Genomic DNA, 19,099 nt, shown 5'->3' with positions numbered 1-19,099 from the left:
GCCAACATAGGAAAACATCCACGACATATATGATGCAGGACTAAACACACTGTAGGCTTGGGCCACGTAGTAAGACCCTATCTATAGTGGGGAGCATGCCTTGAACGTAGCTCAGTTGGTAGAGTGTTTGTCTAGCAAAGCCCTGAGTTCAATCCCCAGCAACACATAAAACAAACCGGGTGAGGTGGTACCCACTGGCCTATGATCTCAGCACTGGTGAGGTAGATGCAGAAAGATCTGGAATTCAAGGCTGTGCTCAGCCACACAGCAAGTTCGAAGCCAACCAGAATACAGAATATCCTGCCTAAAACACCAACCACCTCATCCCAGGAGAACTTAACACTAAGAAAATCCAGCCACAAGTCTGAACTCTTAAAAAAAAAAATCATTTTATTGACCCTTTACCATACAAAATTTATTCAAATTACATCCATTTGAAGTGGTAAGATCACAGCTAGAACAGGTCACCCTGTAACAAATCTATTTACAAAATCCATCATAAAAGCTTTTGTTTGTTTGTTTGTCTATTTTTACATTATATTACATTATTTATTTATTTTTTTTTAAACTAGCATACAGCACAAAGCTAAACTGATTAGTAGTTTGCCTACTCCCAGGGTTGGGAGGAACACTTCCTTTTTACAAAAAGCATGTACCCCGTAGGAAAGACATTCCCACACCCTGCCAACTGCCACCCAACCTCCTCCTCAAGGCATCTTCCTCAGATCCCTTCTCACACACACAACCTGCCACGCGCACACTTGGATTCTTACTTCGTTTTTTTTTTTTTCCTGAAAGCGAAAGCTTTAAATACTGTGATTCTATTTACAGACAGAACTACATGAACCACAAAAAAAAAAAAAAAAAAAAAAAAAAAAAAAGGCAAACAAGAGTCTCGGGCACAACGACGACAAAAAAACAAAAACAAAAAACAAAACAAAACAAAACACGAAAACCCAAAGGCGACGGTCTTAAAAAATTACAAACCAGCTAGAAAATATTCTGGCAGTGTTTACAACTGAATTGCTATCTCTGTACAAAACCGGTAAATAATGGCATTGTGAGTGGACTGTATTGACTTAAATAAAACGGCTATGTACACAAACACACGCCTAACACTGTTTGACAGCTCATGTGTTGCCCTTTATACAGTTTTAAATTCCGAGGCTCACGCCGTCTTCATGCGCACACGTGTAACTTTCAGCCATTCCGCATGTGAGCTTTCAGTAGCAGCAACTCAATGGTACCAGGGAACCTGCATCTCAGGCCTTCAAAGTAACAAAAATACTGTAGTACTCATCTAACTTTGTGTGCCAGATGCTACGAGCAAAGAAAATGCCTAAATGCAAACAGAACATAGTATGGATGTCTCATACTACGTACGCCAGTTAAGCCCCTTTAACTGGAAAAAAAAATAAAAAGCCTTATGCGTGAAAGAACTCTTGAAGACTTATTAGTATTCCTTTCATTTCTTAGAACAATAAATACGGCATTACAATACGAATAGTTTCAACAAGAAAAGTTCAACCAAACACACGACAACCTAGGGCCAGGTGAGTTCAGTCATTAGACTTTGGGGAAAGAAACCCAGCCCTATGCAGCTGGCAAAGAGAATTACACAACGCCAGAAGCAGAGGCAGCTAACCAGATGAGATAAATATAGGGGCATGGGGGAAAGCTTGGCATAAACGGTTTCCCATACAGGAAAAAACCCCACAGTGCATTTCCAGTAGGCACTTAACACGAAACTCCCCCTCCCTCCTCCACCCCAGTGCTTCAGCTCGGACCACACGGAGGATTATTCTGTACCAAGTCCAGAGTGTGTGAGGGGAGGAGGCCGGGGCTGGAGGCCGAAGAAGAGAGAGGAAGATAGTCTGCACCTTTGATTTTTTTTTTCTTCCCAAACATACACCACGCATACCCACACACAGAGTTTAAAGTGCCGGTGTCTTCTGTCTCCACCCTCCCCACACCACCACCACTTTGCATATTGTGGAAATCTATCTAGAGTAAACTGGCCAGGGTTCTTGTGGTTTAGTCAGTGTTTTCCCAAGGGATATTTTCAACTCGATCAAGTGTGTATGAGTTGAGTGCCTACTACGTGCCTCCTGGGCAGGCCAGGCACATAGTGTTTCAAACTGCTCAGCTGGAGGTTAGTTGTCATGACTAACTCATTTCCGCAGCCCTTAGCATCCGAGGAATGGATTTGAGGTACTATGCCATATTCAACACCAGGACAAGATGGCCTTCGCCACTGGCCAGTGGGAACGCTATTCTTGGAAGTAACTGGAAGGGTCTTTGCTGACACAAAGCCTCCAGTTTGGGACACCATTCCTGAGGAGTAACAAGGGAGTCGCCCTGGCATTCTATCAACGACATTTCCCGTGTCCTGATCTCCCTTAATCCAAACTCACCCACTCACAGTGGGTGGGATGAATGGGCTCTGGCTAGAACTAGTCCACCCCCAGACACAGTGGGAGCTCCTTGTTCCAACTTAAGGAAGTGTCCCTGACAGAATGCCACTCACACCATGGGATGTCTTTCTCCCTAGGGCCTCTCCACCTGACCGCATCCTGAGAAGTGGTCTCCCTGAGTGTGGCATTAGAGCCCTTTCCCCGGTCACAGGGGCCCGGGGAGCCCAAGGATGGAGGGGATCCATGCCTGCTGCTCCGTGGGACAGCTGTACCATCTGGCCCGAGGCCCTCACCGTGGGCCACTCGAGGCAGCGAGCTCCAGAGCGGTTCTCGCCCTCAGCTCCCCTCCTGGGAAAGGAAGCAAGACAAGAGGATGCTTCTGGCAGAGGCTAAGTGGACCTTAGGTCACACAGGGCAGATGCTTTCATAGTAGAGGTGCTCTCCCTCTGCTAAAGGAATAGGAATTTGCAAACTCGCTTTAAGGTAAACAACTCAATCGAAATAGTGATGGGTGCCACAGGAATGCGTCGATGGCAGCTAGAAAAAAATAAAAATTCTAAAACAACCCACAAGGAACTCCTAAGTCGAAAGTAACCAACTGGAAACTCACAAATACGCAGGATGGGGGACGTGTGAGAGGGGTATGGAGACAGGGAAGTCCACAACAGCTTCGAGCAGCAGAACTCTACCAGTCTCTGTATCTGCAATGAGTACTTGCAAACAAGGTCTTCATCCAAAAGGCTGCGGAGGCTCTTGCAGCCTCCTAGTGGGACACGCGGCCCATAGCTTACACTGAATTAGAAGAGTAATTTAAATACTCCTAAGAGCTGAAGAAAATCCGTGTCATTCCTTTGCATGACTTCAAGCTTGCATTTGTGGCAGAATTCGATTCCATGTTAGCAGACTCACAAACATGCATTCTGCAGAGAAGGCACGGCTTGAAATGCTGTCAGGGGGGCCGTTCTCCAGTGGGCCAGGGGGCCGGACCCATCCCACAGCCCGTCCACCAGGCACAGCAAGCCAGTCTGCAAGGAAAGCAGAGGAAGGAGGGCAGAAAAGGACAGGTGAGAGACACCTGATTGCACATCTTCTCACTTGCTGACTCGTCAGGAAGATTTGGGAGCCTGGGACCAGGCAGGGCTTTTCCCAAGGGAGCCCACAACTGTGCGCTTAGAAAAAAAAAATTAATTCATCAAAATGTCAGCTTTGTTCTGAAGTTTACTTCATGATACTCTTGGAGGAAGAAGGTAGGAAGGGACAACACTGCGATACACGTTCTGATTCCGTGATAAAAAAATAATTGGTTTATAAGGACAGTTTGTACAAAGCCCAATCAACTACACATGAAGTCCTCCACGAGGGGCAGCTTTTCTAGATCATAGGCATCAAAGAGATCGCTGATGCCCTCTTCCTCCCCAAGGCTCAGCAGATAGTCCTCTTGGAGCAGGGGAGGCAGTAAGTTCACAAAAGGTCCTTCAAGGTTGGAAGGAATTTGGTCCTCAGTCTGCTGTAAAAGGTTGGCTGGGGAGGCCAGAGGAGAGAGGTTTGCTGTAGAAACCGAGCAGTCGCTATGTCCTGAGTTGTTAGAAGCCAAGTCTGTAAGGGCGGAAAAGGGGGATGGGGAGGAGAGCCAAGGTTAGGAGAAAACTCAAACAAACAAGCTACTTTTTCTGGAAGAATGTATATACTGCTGTCCCTCACTCAATGGGGCTATTTGAGGACAGAGATCACCATTGGGCTAATAGGCATGAAGAATGACATCACTTGTTTGGCTCTAGCCTATTCATGTTTAACCTTTTTTTTTTTTGAGACGGGTTTTCTATATCATTAATTCCAAGCTGAAGCTCCCAAGAGTCTTTCTTCATTGGGAGGAAAAGAGAAGTGGGCTACTTCCCTGCCGTGTTCTGAGTGCATACAGCCTCTCCTCTCTGCCCTGGAGAGGAAGATGAGGTCAAGGCTCTGAGCAAGGCTTGTTTTTTCAATTCTATCCCTAATGACTTGGGTAGACTTCAAGATGTCTACCCAAGCATGGCTGACACCCCCATCCACAGCCTCACTCCTCACTGTTAGCAATTGTCCGGTACACCAAGGAAACAGTTTTCTGATTTCAAGAGTCTTCATCAGGGTGAGGGACCATTTGGACCAAGATCATTATTTTAGTCTACAAATTGATAATAATGCCTCAGAAAACTATTCTGATAACATGAAACTTCTCTCCCCATCCGCCCTTCATAAAACACGCAGGTCATCCCATGGCCAACTGGTGGATACCCAGGACCCGGAAGCAAGTTCACAATGGACTTGGAGCCACCTTCTTGACTCCTACAGGGCAAGCAGGTCACCCTCTCGCACCAGGCCTTTAACACGGTGAGTGATGAGCGGCTAGCGTCACTCATAAACTCCAGGCCCACTTGCGGGCACTGACCCTGTGAACTGGTTTTGCCCAGCACTTTGGTTACTCTGGCAAGTTTGATGGGTTACAGGTGACTCCTATCAATCTAGGTGGCATCAGTCTAGTGGACCCAAGCATTTTGTTAAGTCTTAGCCATGGGGTCCCAAAAGATCCTTCTCAGCGACTTTCCTTGTAAACACTGTTTCTCAGAGTGAAGTCTCTTTACCTTTGGAAGTGGGCTTAGGGATATTCCCATTGTGGTCTTGGTTATTTGTTTTCATGGGTCTGTGTGTTTCCGTCTCTTCTGGACACAAGTAAACCTCAATGGGCCCTTGGGTACTTGCCAAATGGATTTGTAGGCTCTAGAAACAAGAAAGAGATCAAGTTCACTTAGAAATGAAAAGCAAAGCACATCTTCCCTAACACTGAAATGGAAGGGCGACATTCATTCTTTATTTCGCTCCTCCATTCTTAGTCTGTCAGCACTGACATTTTCCAAGAGCAGGGGCCAGCAAACAACTACAGTCTGAAGGCCAAATCCAGGCCACCATCCAGCTTTGTAAATAAAGTTTTATTGGGACAGAGAATTTGTGGCCATTCCCAGGCTGCCTATATTGCCTCTGGCTATTTTCACATCACATAGTAACATGTAATAGAGTTTACTGCTTGAATAATCTGAACAGAAACTATGTTGCCTAAAGCCCAGGACAACCTGGAGCTTTAAAAGTTTGTTGATTCTCGCTAGAGAAATAATTTTTTGGGGGGTGGAGATGTCCAGGTCTTCTTTAGCTATATTATTTTCCTACAGATTATTTAAAGGTCTGTTAAATGTTTCAAACAATGTATTCTCATTCCTCATAATAAGATTTTTCTAATATTAAACTCTAATATCCAATTTATAAACAGTATTTTAAATTGCTAGGAGCTTTAGTAAGAGAATATAAATAAAGCATATTGATTATTTTAAATTTGCTTGTTTGTTTTTCACATAGGGTCTCTTGGTGTAGCCCTGCCTGTCCTGGAACTCATTCGCCTACAAGCTGGACTTGAACTCAAGAGATTTACCTGTCCTTTCCTCCCAAGTGCTGGGATCAAAGGCGTGTGTCACCACTGCCCAGCATATTGTTAAAAAAAATGTTTATTTACTTATTTTAAAATAACTGGACTATAAATGAATTTAAGAAAGAATCACTCATCTGTTTTCATGTGTACCTGTGCTTTGCTGGAATGCATCCTTACGCATCAGCATGTAAACCTGTTGGTGCTGTGAGAGGCGCTGGATCCGCTGAGAATGGAATTACAGATGGCTGTGAGCTGCTGTGTGGGTGCTGGGAACCACCCAGGTCCTTCGGAGGAGCGGCCACTGATCTTAACCACTAAGCCATCTCTCCAGCCCAAGACTTAGTTTAATTTTATTATTTTTATTTTTAAGAATGATTCTCATTTTACGTGTTTGTATGTTTTCCCTGCACGTATGTCTTTACACCATGTGCATGCCTGGGCACCTGACAAGCTATTACAGATGGTTGTAAGGTGCCGCATGGCTGCTGGGTATTGAACCAAGGTCCTCTCGCAAAGCAATAGGTGTAACCACTAAGCCATCTCTTCAGCACATTATTTAAAGGTATGTTTTAATGTCTCTGTGAATATAGCTTCCTATGTGTGGCTGGTGTGGGCCAGAGTCCCAGAGGGCACTGCATCTTCAGGAGCTGGAGTTTCAGGTCCTTATGAGGTGTACTACATTGGTGCTGGGAACTGAACTTGGGTCCTCTGGAATAGGGTCAGTGCTATAACCACTGAGCCATCTCTTCAGCTTGCTCAGTACACTATTATCTAGGCCATAACATTGTAACTGTATAAGGTAAGAAATTTACCTTGTAAATTTAGCATTTTTAATATTTTAGGTATTATCTTCTAACAGTCTAGGTATTTTCTTTTCACTATAGATCCTTTACCTTATAATTACAGCCTAGGCTGATTTCATCCAAGTACACCTGAAAGCAATTACAAGCGCGACCGTCCTACTTTCTTACAATATTCTCGGCTATTGATTACCCCAAGGTCCCATTTAATTTTCTCAAAGTAAACAGGCTACAAATGATTTTTACGAATTCTTAAAATGGGCTGGGTCAGGGAGTTACTTCTACAACCCTGGGAACTCAATCCATAGTGGGGACTGTCCGTACACAAGGCAGTCAACATAAAATTTCTCAAGTGGTTCAAATTGATCACAACCACCAGATAACAAATTGTGAAAAAGGCAAGTTTAAGACAGCAAGGGCACCGAAGCCTGCTGGGACAGAACACCCTTCTAAATTGAAGCCAGGCATTTGGGGACTTTTGAACCCCTTTAAACTTTAGGTTAAGGGAAGGTATATATGGGAAAGGATCATCAAGTTCTTGGGCGGGGTTAGACTTTAACCGTGAACCGACGATTCTTCAGTTCAGGCATTCTGGAATGTTCTCCACAGATGGACCGCAGCGCTGTCTCCTTACCTCTATTGAATCAGGCACTTCAAGTCTTGTTTCTGGAGGGGCTTTCACAACTATAACAGTTTGGTCTTTAAGGCCACTAATTTTTCGAATATCTTGATATGTAACATAAGCTAACGTAAGGCGCGTTAAGGAAATCACCTTCCACCTTGTTGCCACAGATATAGCTACCATAAAAAAATGATGTATCAGACACAGAAAAATTACCCATGGTTCCATGACTTAAGAATAGGTACGCCTTCCCTTTCGGATTGTCAAATAAATGGATTCCTCATGGCCCTTCCTTTCTGGTTGGTGTTTAAGACTAAAAGAAATCTACTTTACCTTGCCAATCTTGTGTACCATGTATCATGTATCCCATGAACTCCAGTGAAGTGCCCTGTCAATCAAACTGACTGACAGATGATCCTAATTTGCAGCGGGGTGGGGGGAGTAAGATTTACTAATCAAAATTTGAGATCGCAGCTACTTCTGCTTGCTATTAGCAAGTGTCAGCAGGCACCAAATGAATGAATAAAGAGCAAATACATTGGGGGAAGAATGGCGTCTACCGCTCGGGCAGACAAGCCTGTTTACTGGAGTGCACCTGGGCTGCTGTGATTACATATTGCCTAGAGATCAGAGCATCATTATTTCTGTTAGAAAAAAAAATCACCCTTGTTATTATTATCACCAGAACATTTCAGGGTTCCCAAGGAGGTGAGCAGCTCCCAGGTGCTCAGCAACTGAATGAATTTAAGATACAATGACTCTGCTAAAAAGAATAAATTAACATTTCACGACTCTCTGCAGTTACTTCCAAGTCCTGAACAATTCGTCTAAGTGTCCTGGAAGCTAAGCCTAAAAGGATATCACGAAAGAGCTTGGATGACAAACGCGCTCACACACTCAGCTAGAGACAGACGTTCAGCAGTAGTCTACAGCTCAAGGCTTTCTCTTAATCAACACAGAGGAACACATTTGATATTATATGAGTTTCTAGTCAACCTTTTAAAAATTAGTTTGTGTGTGTGTGTGTGTGTGTATGCGCGCGTGTGTACACGTGTGCACACATCACAGCTAGTGTGGCAGTCAGCTGACAACTTTTAGAAGCCAGGTTCTCTCATTCTACCACTGCTCCACAGACCAAACTCAGGTCACCAGCCAAGCTTATGCAGCACTTTTATCCACTGAGGGCCATCTAAATACTTGAATTAAGTGTAAGAGTATTTGCCTGCCTATAGGTATGTGCACTGTGTGGAGCTCAGAACTCTTTTTGCCTGTATTGGACTCTTTCCCAAATCTCAGTACTTGAAGCCAGGGTAGGTGTGAATGCTCTTGGGAGAGTGTAGGCTTTAAGTCACTACTTAGCCCACCAAAGGAGCCAACGGTACACTGGACGGTTCTGTCTTCTGTCTGTCTGTTTGTTGAGAATACTATATAAACTGATAACCAAGCTTTAAACCTTAAGCCCACTGTCAAAAAAAGCTATGTGACAAGAGCTTACAAAAATAAAGCTCATCTACAATTACTCAACAGGAAGCAGACTTTCAACACATCTGTGAAGAAGCTGTACCAGACAGGGAACTGAATGGAAGAGTGAGGTAAATTTCATAAATATAATTTCTAAGTTACAGACTTGAAAGTCCTTCCTCTGATGTGGCTCCCTCTGAAATCTGGGTTTTGGCTAGAAAACAGTTTTTTTCCCTGTAGAAAAGGTCCCATAAGAAGTCAATAGGAATGACAGTACTATAAGCCACATGTTCAGGACAGCTGCCAATCATGTGTAACCACACAGCTTTTCCAAAACAAAGTTCCAATTTAACAGTGAACTATAAAGGCCCACTATTGATTTCTTTCTTAAAAAAAAAAAGAGCTAGTGGGTTGGGGGTTTAGCTCAGTGGTAGAGCGCTTGCCTAGCATGCGCAAGGCCCTGGGTTCGGTCCCCAGCTCCGGAAAAAAAAAAAAGAGCTAGTATCTGTTTCTTTAGTATGTGAATGAGTGGGTATGAGTGGCACAGGGCATGTCATAGTATGAGTTCTGAGGTCAGATTACCTTCTACCAGGTGGGTCCCACCCACCAGACTCAGGTATTTACGTTTGGAGGCAAGCACCTTCACCTGCTGACCTACCTACTATTCATTTATATATTTAGAGACAGTCTCATTGTGTAGTCCTGGCTGGCCTGGAACTTGCTATGGAGGACAGGCTGGTTTCAAATTTACAAAGATCTGCCTGCCTCTGTCTCCCAAAAGCTGGGATAGCTGCAGGGCACCACTACACCAGGCTCTTTTTATTCTTAAAATTTTATTTAAAATTTTGAGACAAGGTAGACAGGAAATACTCACTATGCACTTGTAGCTAGTCTGGAACTCCTTATGTAGACGGGCTCAATCTGACTCCCGAACACTGGCATTGAAGACACACACCACCGCATCTTGCTTTTGCTGTCCTCACTCTCTAGGCAGACACAGGTAACCCTGAACTTCTGATCTTTCTGCTTTGTTTGAGACAGGTGCTCATGTACCCCAGACTAATTTTAAACTTGCTGTGGCACCCAGGCCGGCTTTGAACCTCTGATAATTCTGTCTTTATCTTTCAAATGCTGCTATCACAAATGTGCAACACTACACCTGACTTGTTTTTTTCTTGAGATAGGGCCTTGTGGTTGTAGCCGGGGTGGCTGTGCACTCAGGGCTCAGTTTCCCTGTTGTAAGGATCACAGGCAGTCCCAGGACACCCAGATATGGTTTACTTTTCTATTTCCAACTGTAGCCCAACACGTTAGACTCAGCAAATTCCATCTGCTACAAACAAACAAAAAACAAAAAGAAATAGAGGTCCAAAACCCCAACAGTGACAACTAACCCACACCAAAACTCTGGGAAGCCAAGGCCAAATCTGCTGAATGTTGTCATCAATACTGATACAGACACCTTACAACATCGTTTAACAGTGTGTTCTTATGGTGTGAGTGTATTCATATGTTACAACCACACAGGAATAATATGCTTGAAAATACAATTCTCACCTGGCTATCCACAGATTATACACATAGTCTGAAAGTATGTTATTAAATGTGTGGACACAACACACACACACACACACACACACACACACACACACAAACACACACACTTACACACATACACATACACAAAAGCGCGCACACACACAGACACACACATACACACAAGCGCGCACACACACACAGACACACACATACACACAAGCGCGCGCACACACACAGACACACAGACACTGCTAGTTTATATGATGCCAGAGTAGCATCTCTCTACCTCGGGGGTAAGTTAGTCTGTCAGCTCTGGAACAGCACAGAAGGCTCTAACCACCAGCGGCACAAAGGATATCTTTGATTCTCTGAATCCTCGGTTAACAGTTTGAGGTCCAGGGTACAGCTTTGGATCAGTTCATCTAATTTCTTCTCTTCCTGACTGAGCTCGGTCACTTCTTTGGACAGGCCTTGACACTGGGCCAGCATGCCCCCATCCTCAGACAGACTGCAGCCCCTAGAACCCAAACACAGATTATGACGCTTTACAGGAGCTAAAGGGTGGGGTGGGAGGATGACTCCTCCGGGGTCAAGAACCTCCCTCACCCACATTGTGTTGTTTGTTAGCCAAGTGTCAGGAGTAAATCTTTATAAATACAGTTTTTATAAATACAGCCATGTACTCTTCACACATGACAAAGTTAGGTGAAAAGTTACTTTCAGGGTCTTACTTTAAAAAAAAAGTCTAATTGTTCAGAGTCTCAAATCCTGAGGGCAAGAAAGCAGCCACCTGGTCTGCCCCCATCACCTAATACTCGCATCCCTGGGGACATATGGGACAGGTGTGCTAGGCATCTGCAAGAAGACAGACCAGTAGTTCACAGTTTCTGTAAGGCACAGGTCAAAGTGAGTGCCGGAGCTGTCCATGATTCCAAACACACACAGTCAAACCCGATCAAGTTTAGATAGAGATCCACTCGATTCCTTCCCTCCCTCCCTCCCTCCCTCTCTCCCTCCCTCCCTCCCTCCCTCCCTCCCTTCCTTCCTTCCTTCTTTGAGATAGGGTTACATGCATCCTGGGCTGGCCTCAAACTCCCCCTGTACTGGAAGATGACTTTGAACTTCTGACTGAGGCTGTCCAGTACCACCATACTCAGTGTGTGTGGGGCTGGGACTGACCCCTGGGCTCCATGCCTTCTAGGCAAGCAGCCTACTCACTAACTTAGCTCCATCCTCAGCCCTGACTTTCTACAACTCTGAGGGGGAAAGAGACAGAGGGAGACGGAGGGAGAGGAAGCGGGGAGGGGAGAAGTATGGGTCTGAATGCAGAAGGTAAATTTGGATAAACTGAGGCAGGTCCTGAGGAGCTGGTGCCTGGAGAGAGAAGGGCTCCTACTCACATCCACTGGACGTTGTTCTTAGATTTCTTCTTAATGAGGTGGATGCCTTCCAGCACGTTGGTGATGTCGTAGATCCTCCTCTTCTGCACCTTGAGCACCTCTGCTGCTTTGTTCAGATCCAGGACCCCATCAGGTGACTGGCTCAGGAGCTGAATGAACTTCTTGGTGAGCAGACCGAGTGACGTATCATACCGCGTTTTTTCTGAGGGAGATTTTGGAGCTTAAAGAAAAACAAAAACCGAACGGGTGGGGGATAGGGGGAGAGGTAAAGAAATGAAGGGCGGCTTCGCAGCTAAGCAAGCCCTCTTTCCCACGGCAGCGAGATTAGTATCTAAAGCAAAGCTGGTTGTTGTTTGGGGGTAAATTATAGAAAGCTATGAAGTCCTTTTATCAGAAAAGGAAGAGCTAATAAAGGCTTCCTATGTCGGGTAGTAACATTTCCTTGGACTCTGTCAATAGTTCCTATGCTCTCTTGCCCTATTCTCTGGGTCTAGAAGTATCTGGTGAATGGATGAAAACAGCTAAGCCCTCCCTGCACCTCATTTAAGAAGCCTAAACTCCGGGAGCCAGGTCATCTTTGCTCAAAACAGGGTCTCAAACAGACTGGACCTCACCAGCCCTTCTGGTGCTGCTGTGATATCCTTTGTCAATCCGTCTTACAGAAAAAGTCTTATTTTGATGAAGAATAGCCCCAAAAGTTCACGCTCCCCACTTCCTTGAATCGAAATGCCATTGTCTAGTGCTGTGCCATCCTCCTGTCGGAGCTCCCGGTGAGGTTCTAATTTATCCCTTACACAAAGACTGCAGATGCATAACAGAGAAACCATGGGGGAAGAGCCAAGCTGAGTTAGCTTTCGCACTGAGAGCAGAAACAGAGGAGATATTTATTTGGGTGTTTATAATGCATTCCTTTCCTTCTCAAACATGATGACAGTATTCACCGAGGCAGAAATTAGCTGGGACTTAGCACAACTACTTGTTTCTCTTTCTGTTCCTTCCTAAGGTATCACGGATCCCAGGCTGGCCTTGAGCTCACCATGTAGCGGAGGATGATCCGAACTCATAACCTTTCCCCGTCCAAATCCCAAATGCTGGGACTATGGATGTGTGCTACCAGTTTATGTGGTGCTGGGGACTGAGCTCAGGCGTCCTCACGCTTGGCAAGTTCTGCCCAAATAGGCTTCGGTGTGATGAGATGGAGAACGAGGTTGGCAGAGGCATCATTTACACCACCACATGTACCTCCACCCCTGCGCTCTTAAGGGACGTCCATTAAGGGAAGGGAAACTTAAATTTGACTAGTTCAAAATGCAAATGCATCCAGGTACTGGAGTGACTATCGCCTTTTGCTAGGTGCCAGAAGAAACTGTATTTATTTATTTTTTTGGATAGGCACAGAAAGAAATAAAGAAAACATGCCAAAATTATTCACACCTTGGCACCCTTCCAGCCACAAGCTTTGCAAGTTGAGAGTCCCACACCAAGGAGAACAGGGAAACAGACGAAAGCATCCTTACTTTTTGGACTATCAGGACTCCGTAGTGCAGCTCTTCCTTTGCCCTTGGGGGTTTTTAGACCATCTGAGAGGTACTGATGGCCACTCTCGCCCAGCTCCAGCCTTCGCTTTGCCTGTAATCAGAAGGGGAGATGGCTGTCACTGGTCCTGTTTTTGCTTTCCTTCTCCTGCTCTATCCGACTCTGTGGCTTGCCGTGCCCCACAGCCGGGGTCTTACTCAGAAGGTCAACCCATCACACAAACTCCCAGCCCCTGCCATGATCCTGTACCTACACTTGGATGGTTGAACAACGAAACTCTTGCTCTGGCTTCATCATTTATCCACTGTTCAGTGTATGTGCTGGGCACGGGGCTGGCTGCTAAGAATATCTCACGCGCTACGGAACAGAAGTTGACATTCGTGGGGATTTCTCCATCTGACATGATTGGATACTCCTCCTAGTGTTCCTTAGATACTGTGTTTGCTTATCCCCCAACCCTAACTGGTTACTTCTCTGCCTCTCATTTCCTTTAAGACAGTTCTCATTTATCTTTGCATCCTGGAGCTTGGTAAGAGCCTGGATCTGCAGGTATTCAGCCAGTCCTTCTATATACATTCATCCAGTGAGTGATTCAGAGGAACACAATGAGCGACAGGCTACAAACGCCGCAGCTTCATCCGAAAAGGTAAACGTCGTAAATACACCACCACGAGCTACAACCTACAGCACTAATAACAGGCAAGCCAGGAACCTTCATTTAAGTTTTGAACTTATTTTCCACTCCACTGAATATCCCTTTAACACATTAATACTGGGAACTGCAGTTAGGAGCCGAGGTTAAGCAAGAAGAACCAGCCCTTCCCCCTTAGGGCTTAAGTGCAATTGAACACACCTGGATCTGTGTAACGGTTGTGATGCCTCCTGGTCCATGCCCCACAGCAACTAGGTTGCATGACATAAGGCCAAAGCTGGGGAAGGAAGGGACAACTCAACTCTAAGGACTTTCCAGGAACTACAGGCAAAGTTATAGGCTTGAAATCAGGGCTGGAGAGAAAGGAGTCTGGCTCGGCTCATGCGTTAGGAGCAATGCTTGGTCTTCACATCCTTTTGTTGCTTTAGGCAATAAAGGCAGCTTTAGCAAAGGGACTTTGGGTTGAGACATTAGAAGTGTGTTGCAAGCAGCAGTAAAGTCAAGATGGGCCAGGGTGCAACAGAAAACTGCAGGGTCCTGGTAGAAAGTAGAATGGTAAGGTCAGCACACGTGTGTGACTCCTTGTGGCAATTGGAAAGTTGTTACGGATAGAAAACCTGACTTGGAGGTAGACCACCTGATAGTAAGCCATCGTGTCCTGTTATGTCTGTGAAGAGCAACTCAGAGTTCAGACAATTGTCTCCTCTACCCAAGGCCAAGTCAACAGAAGGCAAAGCTTGAAGTCTGGGATCCAGGAAATGCTCGGAGGCACCAAATCTATGCTTTCCTTCAGTCAAGATCTATCCTCTGGCCAGCAGCTGAGGTACATGTGACTTCTGCCTTATCGCCCAAGGCTATTTAAATGTGTGTTTCGGGAAAGGCCTAAGGAAGCACCAAGTCCCCAAAGGTCTACTGCTAAGCGACTGAGCTGTAATGTCAAGGACCAGAAGGTCTCCACGTGTGGCTCTGGTTACTAAGCATCAACAAGGCAAAACCAATTGTAAATACCAGACGGTACAATAAATGCTAGGTGGGGGAGCACAGGCCTGCCATGTCTCGGTCTCTTAAGGGTGTTAATCATGAGGTTTAGAGACCCACACCACAAACAAACAAGCTATGGAAGAAAGGCAGCCCAAAGATATCCTTTCCAGAGTGTCCAACTGGGGAGGCCATTAGCAGTTTCACAATCATCCCATCCCCACCAAGTCAGTTCATACCTGCCATTCCTGTTGAAGTCACAAGGGGTTATGGAAAATGATCACTACACAGTGTCCCACTTTCTTAAGTGGGTATTTCTGTTGGTCTATTTTATCCCCTTCCGTTTCATGAACTGAATGAGAGGGCTGACTAGACTTGAATGAATGATACATTTCCTGTAAGTCCCCCATTTGAACATGCCTAGTGTCTAGACTCTGAGGGCAAAGGCTAAATTTTGATCTGTGATAGAGCAATGTGGTTTTAATGTTGAACATGGCTAATTGAAGAATATATATTTAGTAAAACAAAAAAGCTAGATTAAGGGGTTGGGGATTTAGCTCAGTGGTAGAGCGCTTGCCTAGCAAGCGCAAGGCCCTGGGTTTGGTCCCCAGCTCCGAAAAAAAAGAAAAAAGAAAAGCTAGATTAAATAGTGATAAGATCTCTGCCTCTATTGACGTATGAGTCTCTTCTGTCATTTTGTCTGCTCACAGTGTATCTTGGTTGAAAACTGTGATATGAAACACATACTTGGTCTTCATTTGGCACACCTACACACAACTTCCCAAACTTAAGGGCTTCCTAGTGACCTGACTTTGGTATGTTGATGAATTGAGTGGTGACAGTTACTATAAGGTCGGGGCTTATATTACTTTTGTGCTACTGTGATAGAAAACTTGACAGAAATAACAAGGAAGGAAAGGTTTATTTGCGCTCATGCTTTTAGGAATCTCAACCCACCACAGAGGAAAAGGCATGGTTGAGTGTAAGCCATTGTGAGTGTGGAGGAGCCTACCATCACAGCACAGTGACTAGGGCCGGTGTCCCCTTCATAGGCCTGCCCTCAGTGACTAGGTCCCACCTCCAAAGGTTTCCGTAACCCTACAACAAATCACCCCACCAGCTGGAAAACAGCATTCAAGACATGAGCCTGTGAAGGGCTGTCTGTCTCCAGCCATAACAGGGATTTTAGTCCCCACTCCAGTCTTCAGGCAGGGAAAGGGGCATAATGGTTGAATTGGTTGTCAATGGCCAATAATTAAACCAATCATGCCTATATAATGAAGCTTCTATTAAAAACTCAAAACACCGGGTTCAGAAGGTTCTGAGTAAGTCATCCTGGAGCTTGATAATCAAGTGGAGGCACATTAGGTCCACACCCTTCTCTGTACCTCACCCCAACCGTCTCTTTCCTCTGGAATAGCCTCACTGTTGGCCAGTGAGGATAAGTAAAGTGCTCATGGCAGCTAATTCGCAGTTGGTCAGCCGAAAGCACAGGTAAGACAACCTGGGGCTTGAGGATGACATGGGCAGTAGCATGGCTGGGGGACCGAGCCCTTTAACTTTAGGTAAACGGAAAGACTGACAGGCCACGCAAAGGTCCTGACTCAGCCTTATACCAGTGTTAGTTGCTCTGTACTTGATTATGCTGTGACATCTAATGGTCTCCCCGTATGGCAGTTGCTAACACAACAACAGTCTCTAGAGCCCAGAACTGGTATGTCTCGCTTACCGCCGCTTCACGAGAAGCTCGGGGGAAACTGCCATATAAAAACATTTGAAGAGTTATTGTAGATCGACACCACCTTACTTTAGTTTTTATTTATATGTATGTGTGTAGGTGCCCACAGAAGCCAGAAAAATACCAATCTGGAGCTGGAGTCACCGGCAGTTTCGAGCCACCTGATAAGGGTGTTGGAAACTGGACTCAAGTCCTCTGCTAGAAGCAGCACTCACCCACGGAGCCACTTCCCCGTGCCTTACTTACTCACTTATCTACTTTCATGCGTGCGTGCACAGATGTGTGGGTGTCCCGCAGGCCTGAAGAGAGTAGAGAAGCCTCTGGAGCTGGAGTGACAGGAGACTGAGCCACAGGACGTGGGTGCTAGGAACCCCACTCCTCTGTAAGAACACTGAGAGCTCTTACCCGCTGGGCTGCCTCTCTAGCCCCTTGATATTGCCTTCGTAGTAAACCTGAAGATTATTTCATCCATTAAGAAAAGCCAAACTCTTCTTTCCATCATAAACACAAACTTTAATCACTGCAAACAGGTACATGTGAAAAGCGAGATTTTCTCCTGCTCCTGATCCCCAGGTCTTTTTCTCAAAAATAAGCACTGGGAAGTTACTTGGACAACAACTTTTCAGATGTTCTGTGTATAAATCTAAGTATATATAATATATACACATCCCCATAGTGTAATATTTTTAACTTTTGTCCTTTTACAAATAAGTGATGCCAACACTATTTTATCAACATGTCTTGGAGTGTGACAGCTGGCAGTGCATGACTTTGCTTCCTCGTGACGGCATAATACAGTAATTAACAGGCTACTTTTACTTAAGCTGTGACCGAGCATTCAACACTATTACATAATAATTTCTCCATAGATGTTAATGATGACTCTGTGGAATAGGTATTAACACTCTTTCTGTACTGAGCTGATTAGCGAATGTGGTCTGTACGGATTCTAAGCAACCTTGACTTTTCTGATGCTACGAGATGAACATCCTCTGCTTCCATAGCGACTTATGGGCTGCCACAGCACGATTTTACTGACAACACTGGTCCAGAAGTTTTATTTTTAGATAGGATCTCACTAGATAGCCTGGAACTCACTAAGTAGTCCAGGACGGCCTTGAGTTTACAGAGATCTGCCTGCCTCTGCCTCTGCGTGCTGGGATTGAAGGGGTGCACCAACATGCCCAGCCCAGAAGCTCAAGTCTTACGGGGCTTAGGATCCCCAGAGAAGGCGATAGACGAAAGACGTGCTCCTCATACATTTATTTATTTATTTATACAGAATAAGACAAGAGATTGATTCTCTAACTCCCCATCACGAAGCTTTAGAGTTGTTAACCTGTAAGAGCTATGTGTGTCCATGCATAACTGTGTCTGTCTGTGCATGGACTGGAGTTTAATACCACATACCACACAGGAAAAACACCATGGCGATGAGAGCTGTAGAGAGATATAGGATCACCTGGGGGCAGTGGGAGCATACAACTATGCATTTGAACAAGAATTTCTCACAGGGGAGAGGGGCACGGAAAGACGCATGGCACGCTGAGCTAGGAAGTGGAAGCAGGAAGATAATTTATGGCGCTAGCCTGGACCACATACAAAGGACCTATAATTTAAAAGAAGATCCACTATCAAATGTTCATGGTGGCTATTTCTGTGAAGTACAATGAAAGGAAATGAGGCAACGAGTTCGTGCTTATTTTTGTAACATTTTATTGTATTTTTAAACCCGCCACTTCCACATATTAAACTTACAATATTCAAGCGAGCAATTCTTCAGTAGAACCCCAACAGGTATTTCTTCTCTGGCATCCGTGTATTAGGAACAGCAGTTGAGGCATGGTGACACACATCTTTTAATCCCAGTGCTCAGGAGGCAGGGGCAGGAGATCTTAGTGAATTTGGGACCAGCCTGATCTACATAGTGAGTTGTGGGGTGGCCAGGGCTACTTAGGGAGACACGGTCTCAAATCAAAGAGCAATTTCTAAAATACTTGTTTCTTCCCAGTGTCTACCATAAATGGCCAAGTCTTGGAGGGGGCACAATGGTCCCTGCTACTTAAGAGGACGCACACAAACCAAAAGGAATGCACCAGGAATCCCACAGTGAGATCTTCTAAGAGGTACATTCCGAACACCATTGGGTGTGAGCTTGTGAGTGAGGAGCCTCGAGTAACCAAACCAATCCAGGCAAGGGTGAGAGGTCACCTGAACAGGTGACCCGAGAGCCCCTGGTCAACTTTTTCCACCATTATTTCTTGAACTACAACTACTATTCAAGCTCAGTCACTTTCTTCTTTTAGACTGTTAAACTATGACTTTTATGTATGGGCTCACTCAGGGATCCAATTCTCCATTTATGAGAGTTTCTGAGGGAAAAGCAGCTGCAAGCTGACACCCAATGCTTAGAAGCCACTTAGTCATGAATTAAGATCTGCCTTCCTTCCTAAGCAATTAAAAATTATTTTAAAAATTAGGCTGTTGTGTGTGCGTGTTTCTGTG

General features: G+C 45.1%; 1 protein-coding gene and 1 long non-coding RNA gene across 7 annotated transcripts in view; one reads left to right on the top strand and one right to left on the bottom strand.

The window, feature by feature from the left end:
- Window positions 1-367: 367 nt before the first annotated feature.
- Window positions 368-19,099, bottom strand: part of E2f3 (E2F transcription factor 3) — a 77,236-nt gene continuing 58,504 nt past the window's right edge. For 2 of the 6 annotated variants that reach the window (XM_087590069.1, XM_087590071.1), the window contains exons 2-7: window positions 13,208-13,319; window positions 11,691-11,892; window positions 10,649-10,807; window positions 7,303-7,417; window positions 5,033-5,168; window positions 371-4,010 (exon numbers count right to left, since the gene is read on the bottom strand). In XM_087590069.1, the coding sequence (XP_087446195.1) occupies window positions 3,748-4,010; window positions 5,033-5,168; window positions 7,303-7,417; window positions 10,649-10,807; window positions 11,691-11,892; window positions 13,208-13,319 (987 nt within the window). In that variant the 3' untranslated portion in view covers window positions 371-3,747. 6 annotated transcript variants of the gene reach the window in all.
- On the top strand, window positions 16,261-19,073 carry LOC148000124 (uncharacterized). Its single transcript, XR_015641596.1, has 2 exons — window positions 16,261-16,350; window positions 18,606-19,073. It is a non-coding gene; the product is annotated as an uncharacterized LOC148000124 (long non-coding RNA).

The sequence above is a fragment of the Rattus norvegicus genome, chromosome 17 (genome assembly GCF_021556685.1).
Source record: "Rattus norvegicus strain SHRSP/BbbUtx chromosome 17, alternate assembly SHRSP_T2T, whole genome shotgun sequence".
Lineage (NCBI taxonomy): Eukaryota > Metazoa > Chordata > Mammalia > Rodentia > Muridae > Rattus > Rattus norvegicus.
This window is presented reverse-complemented; position numbering and strand designations above follow the sequence as displayed.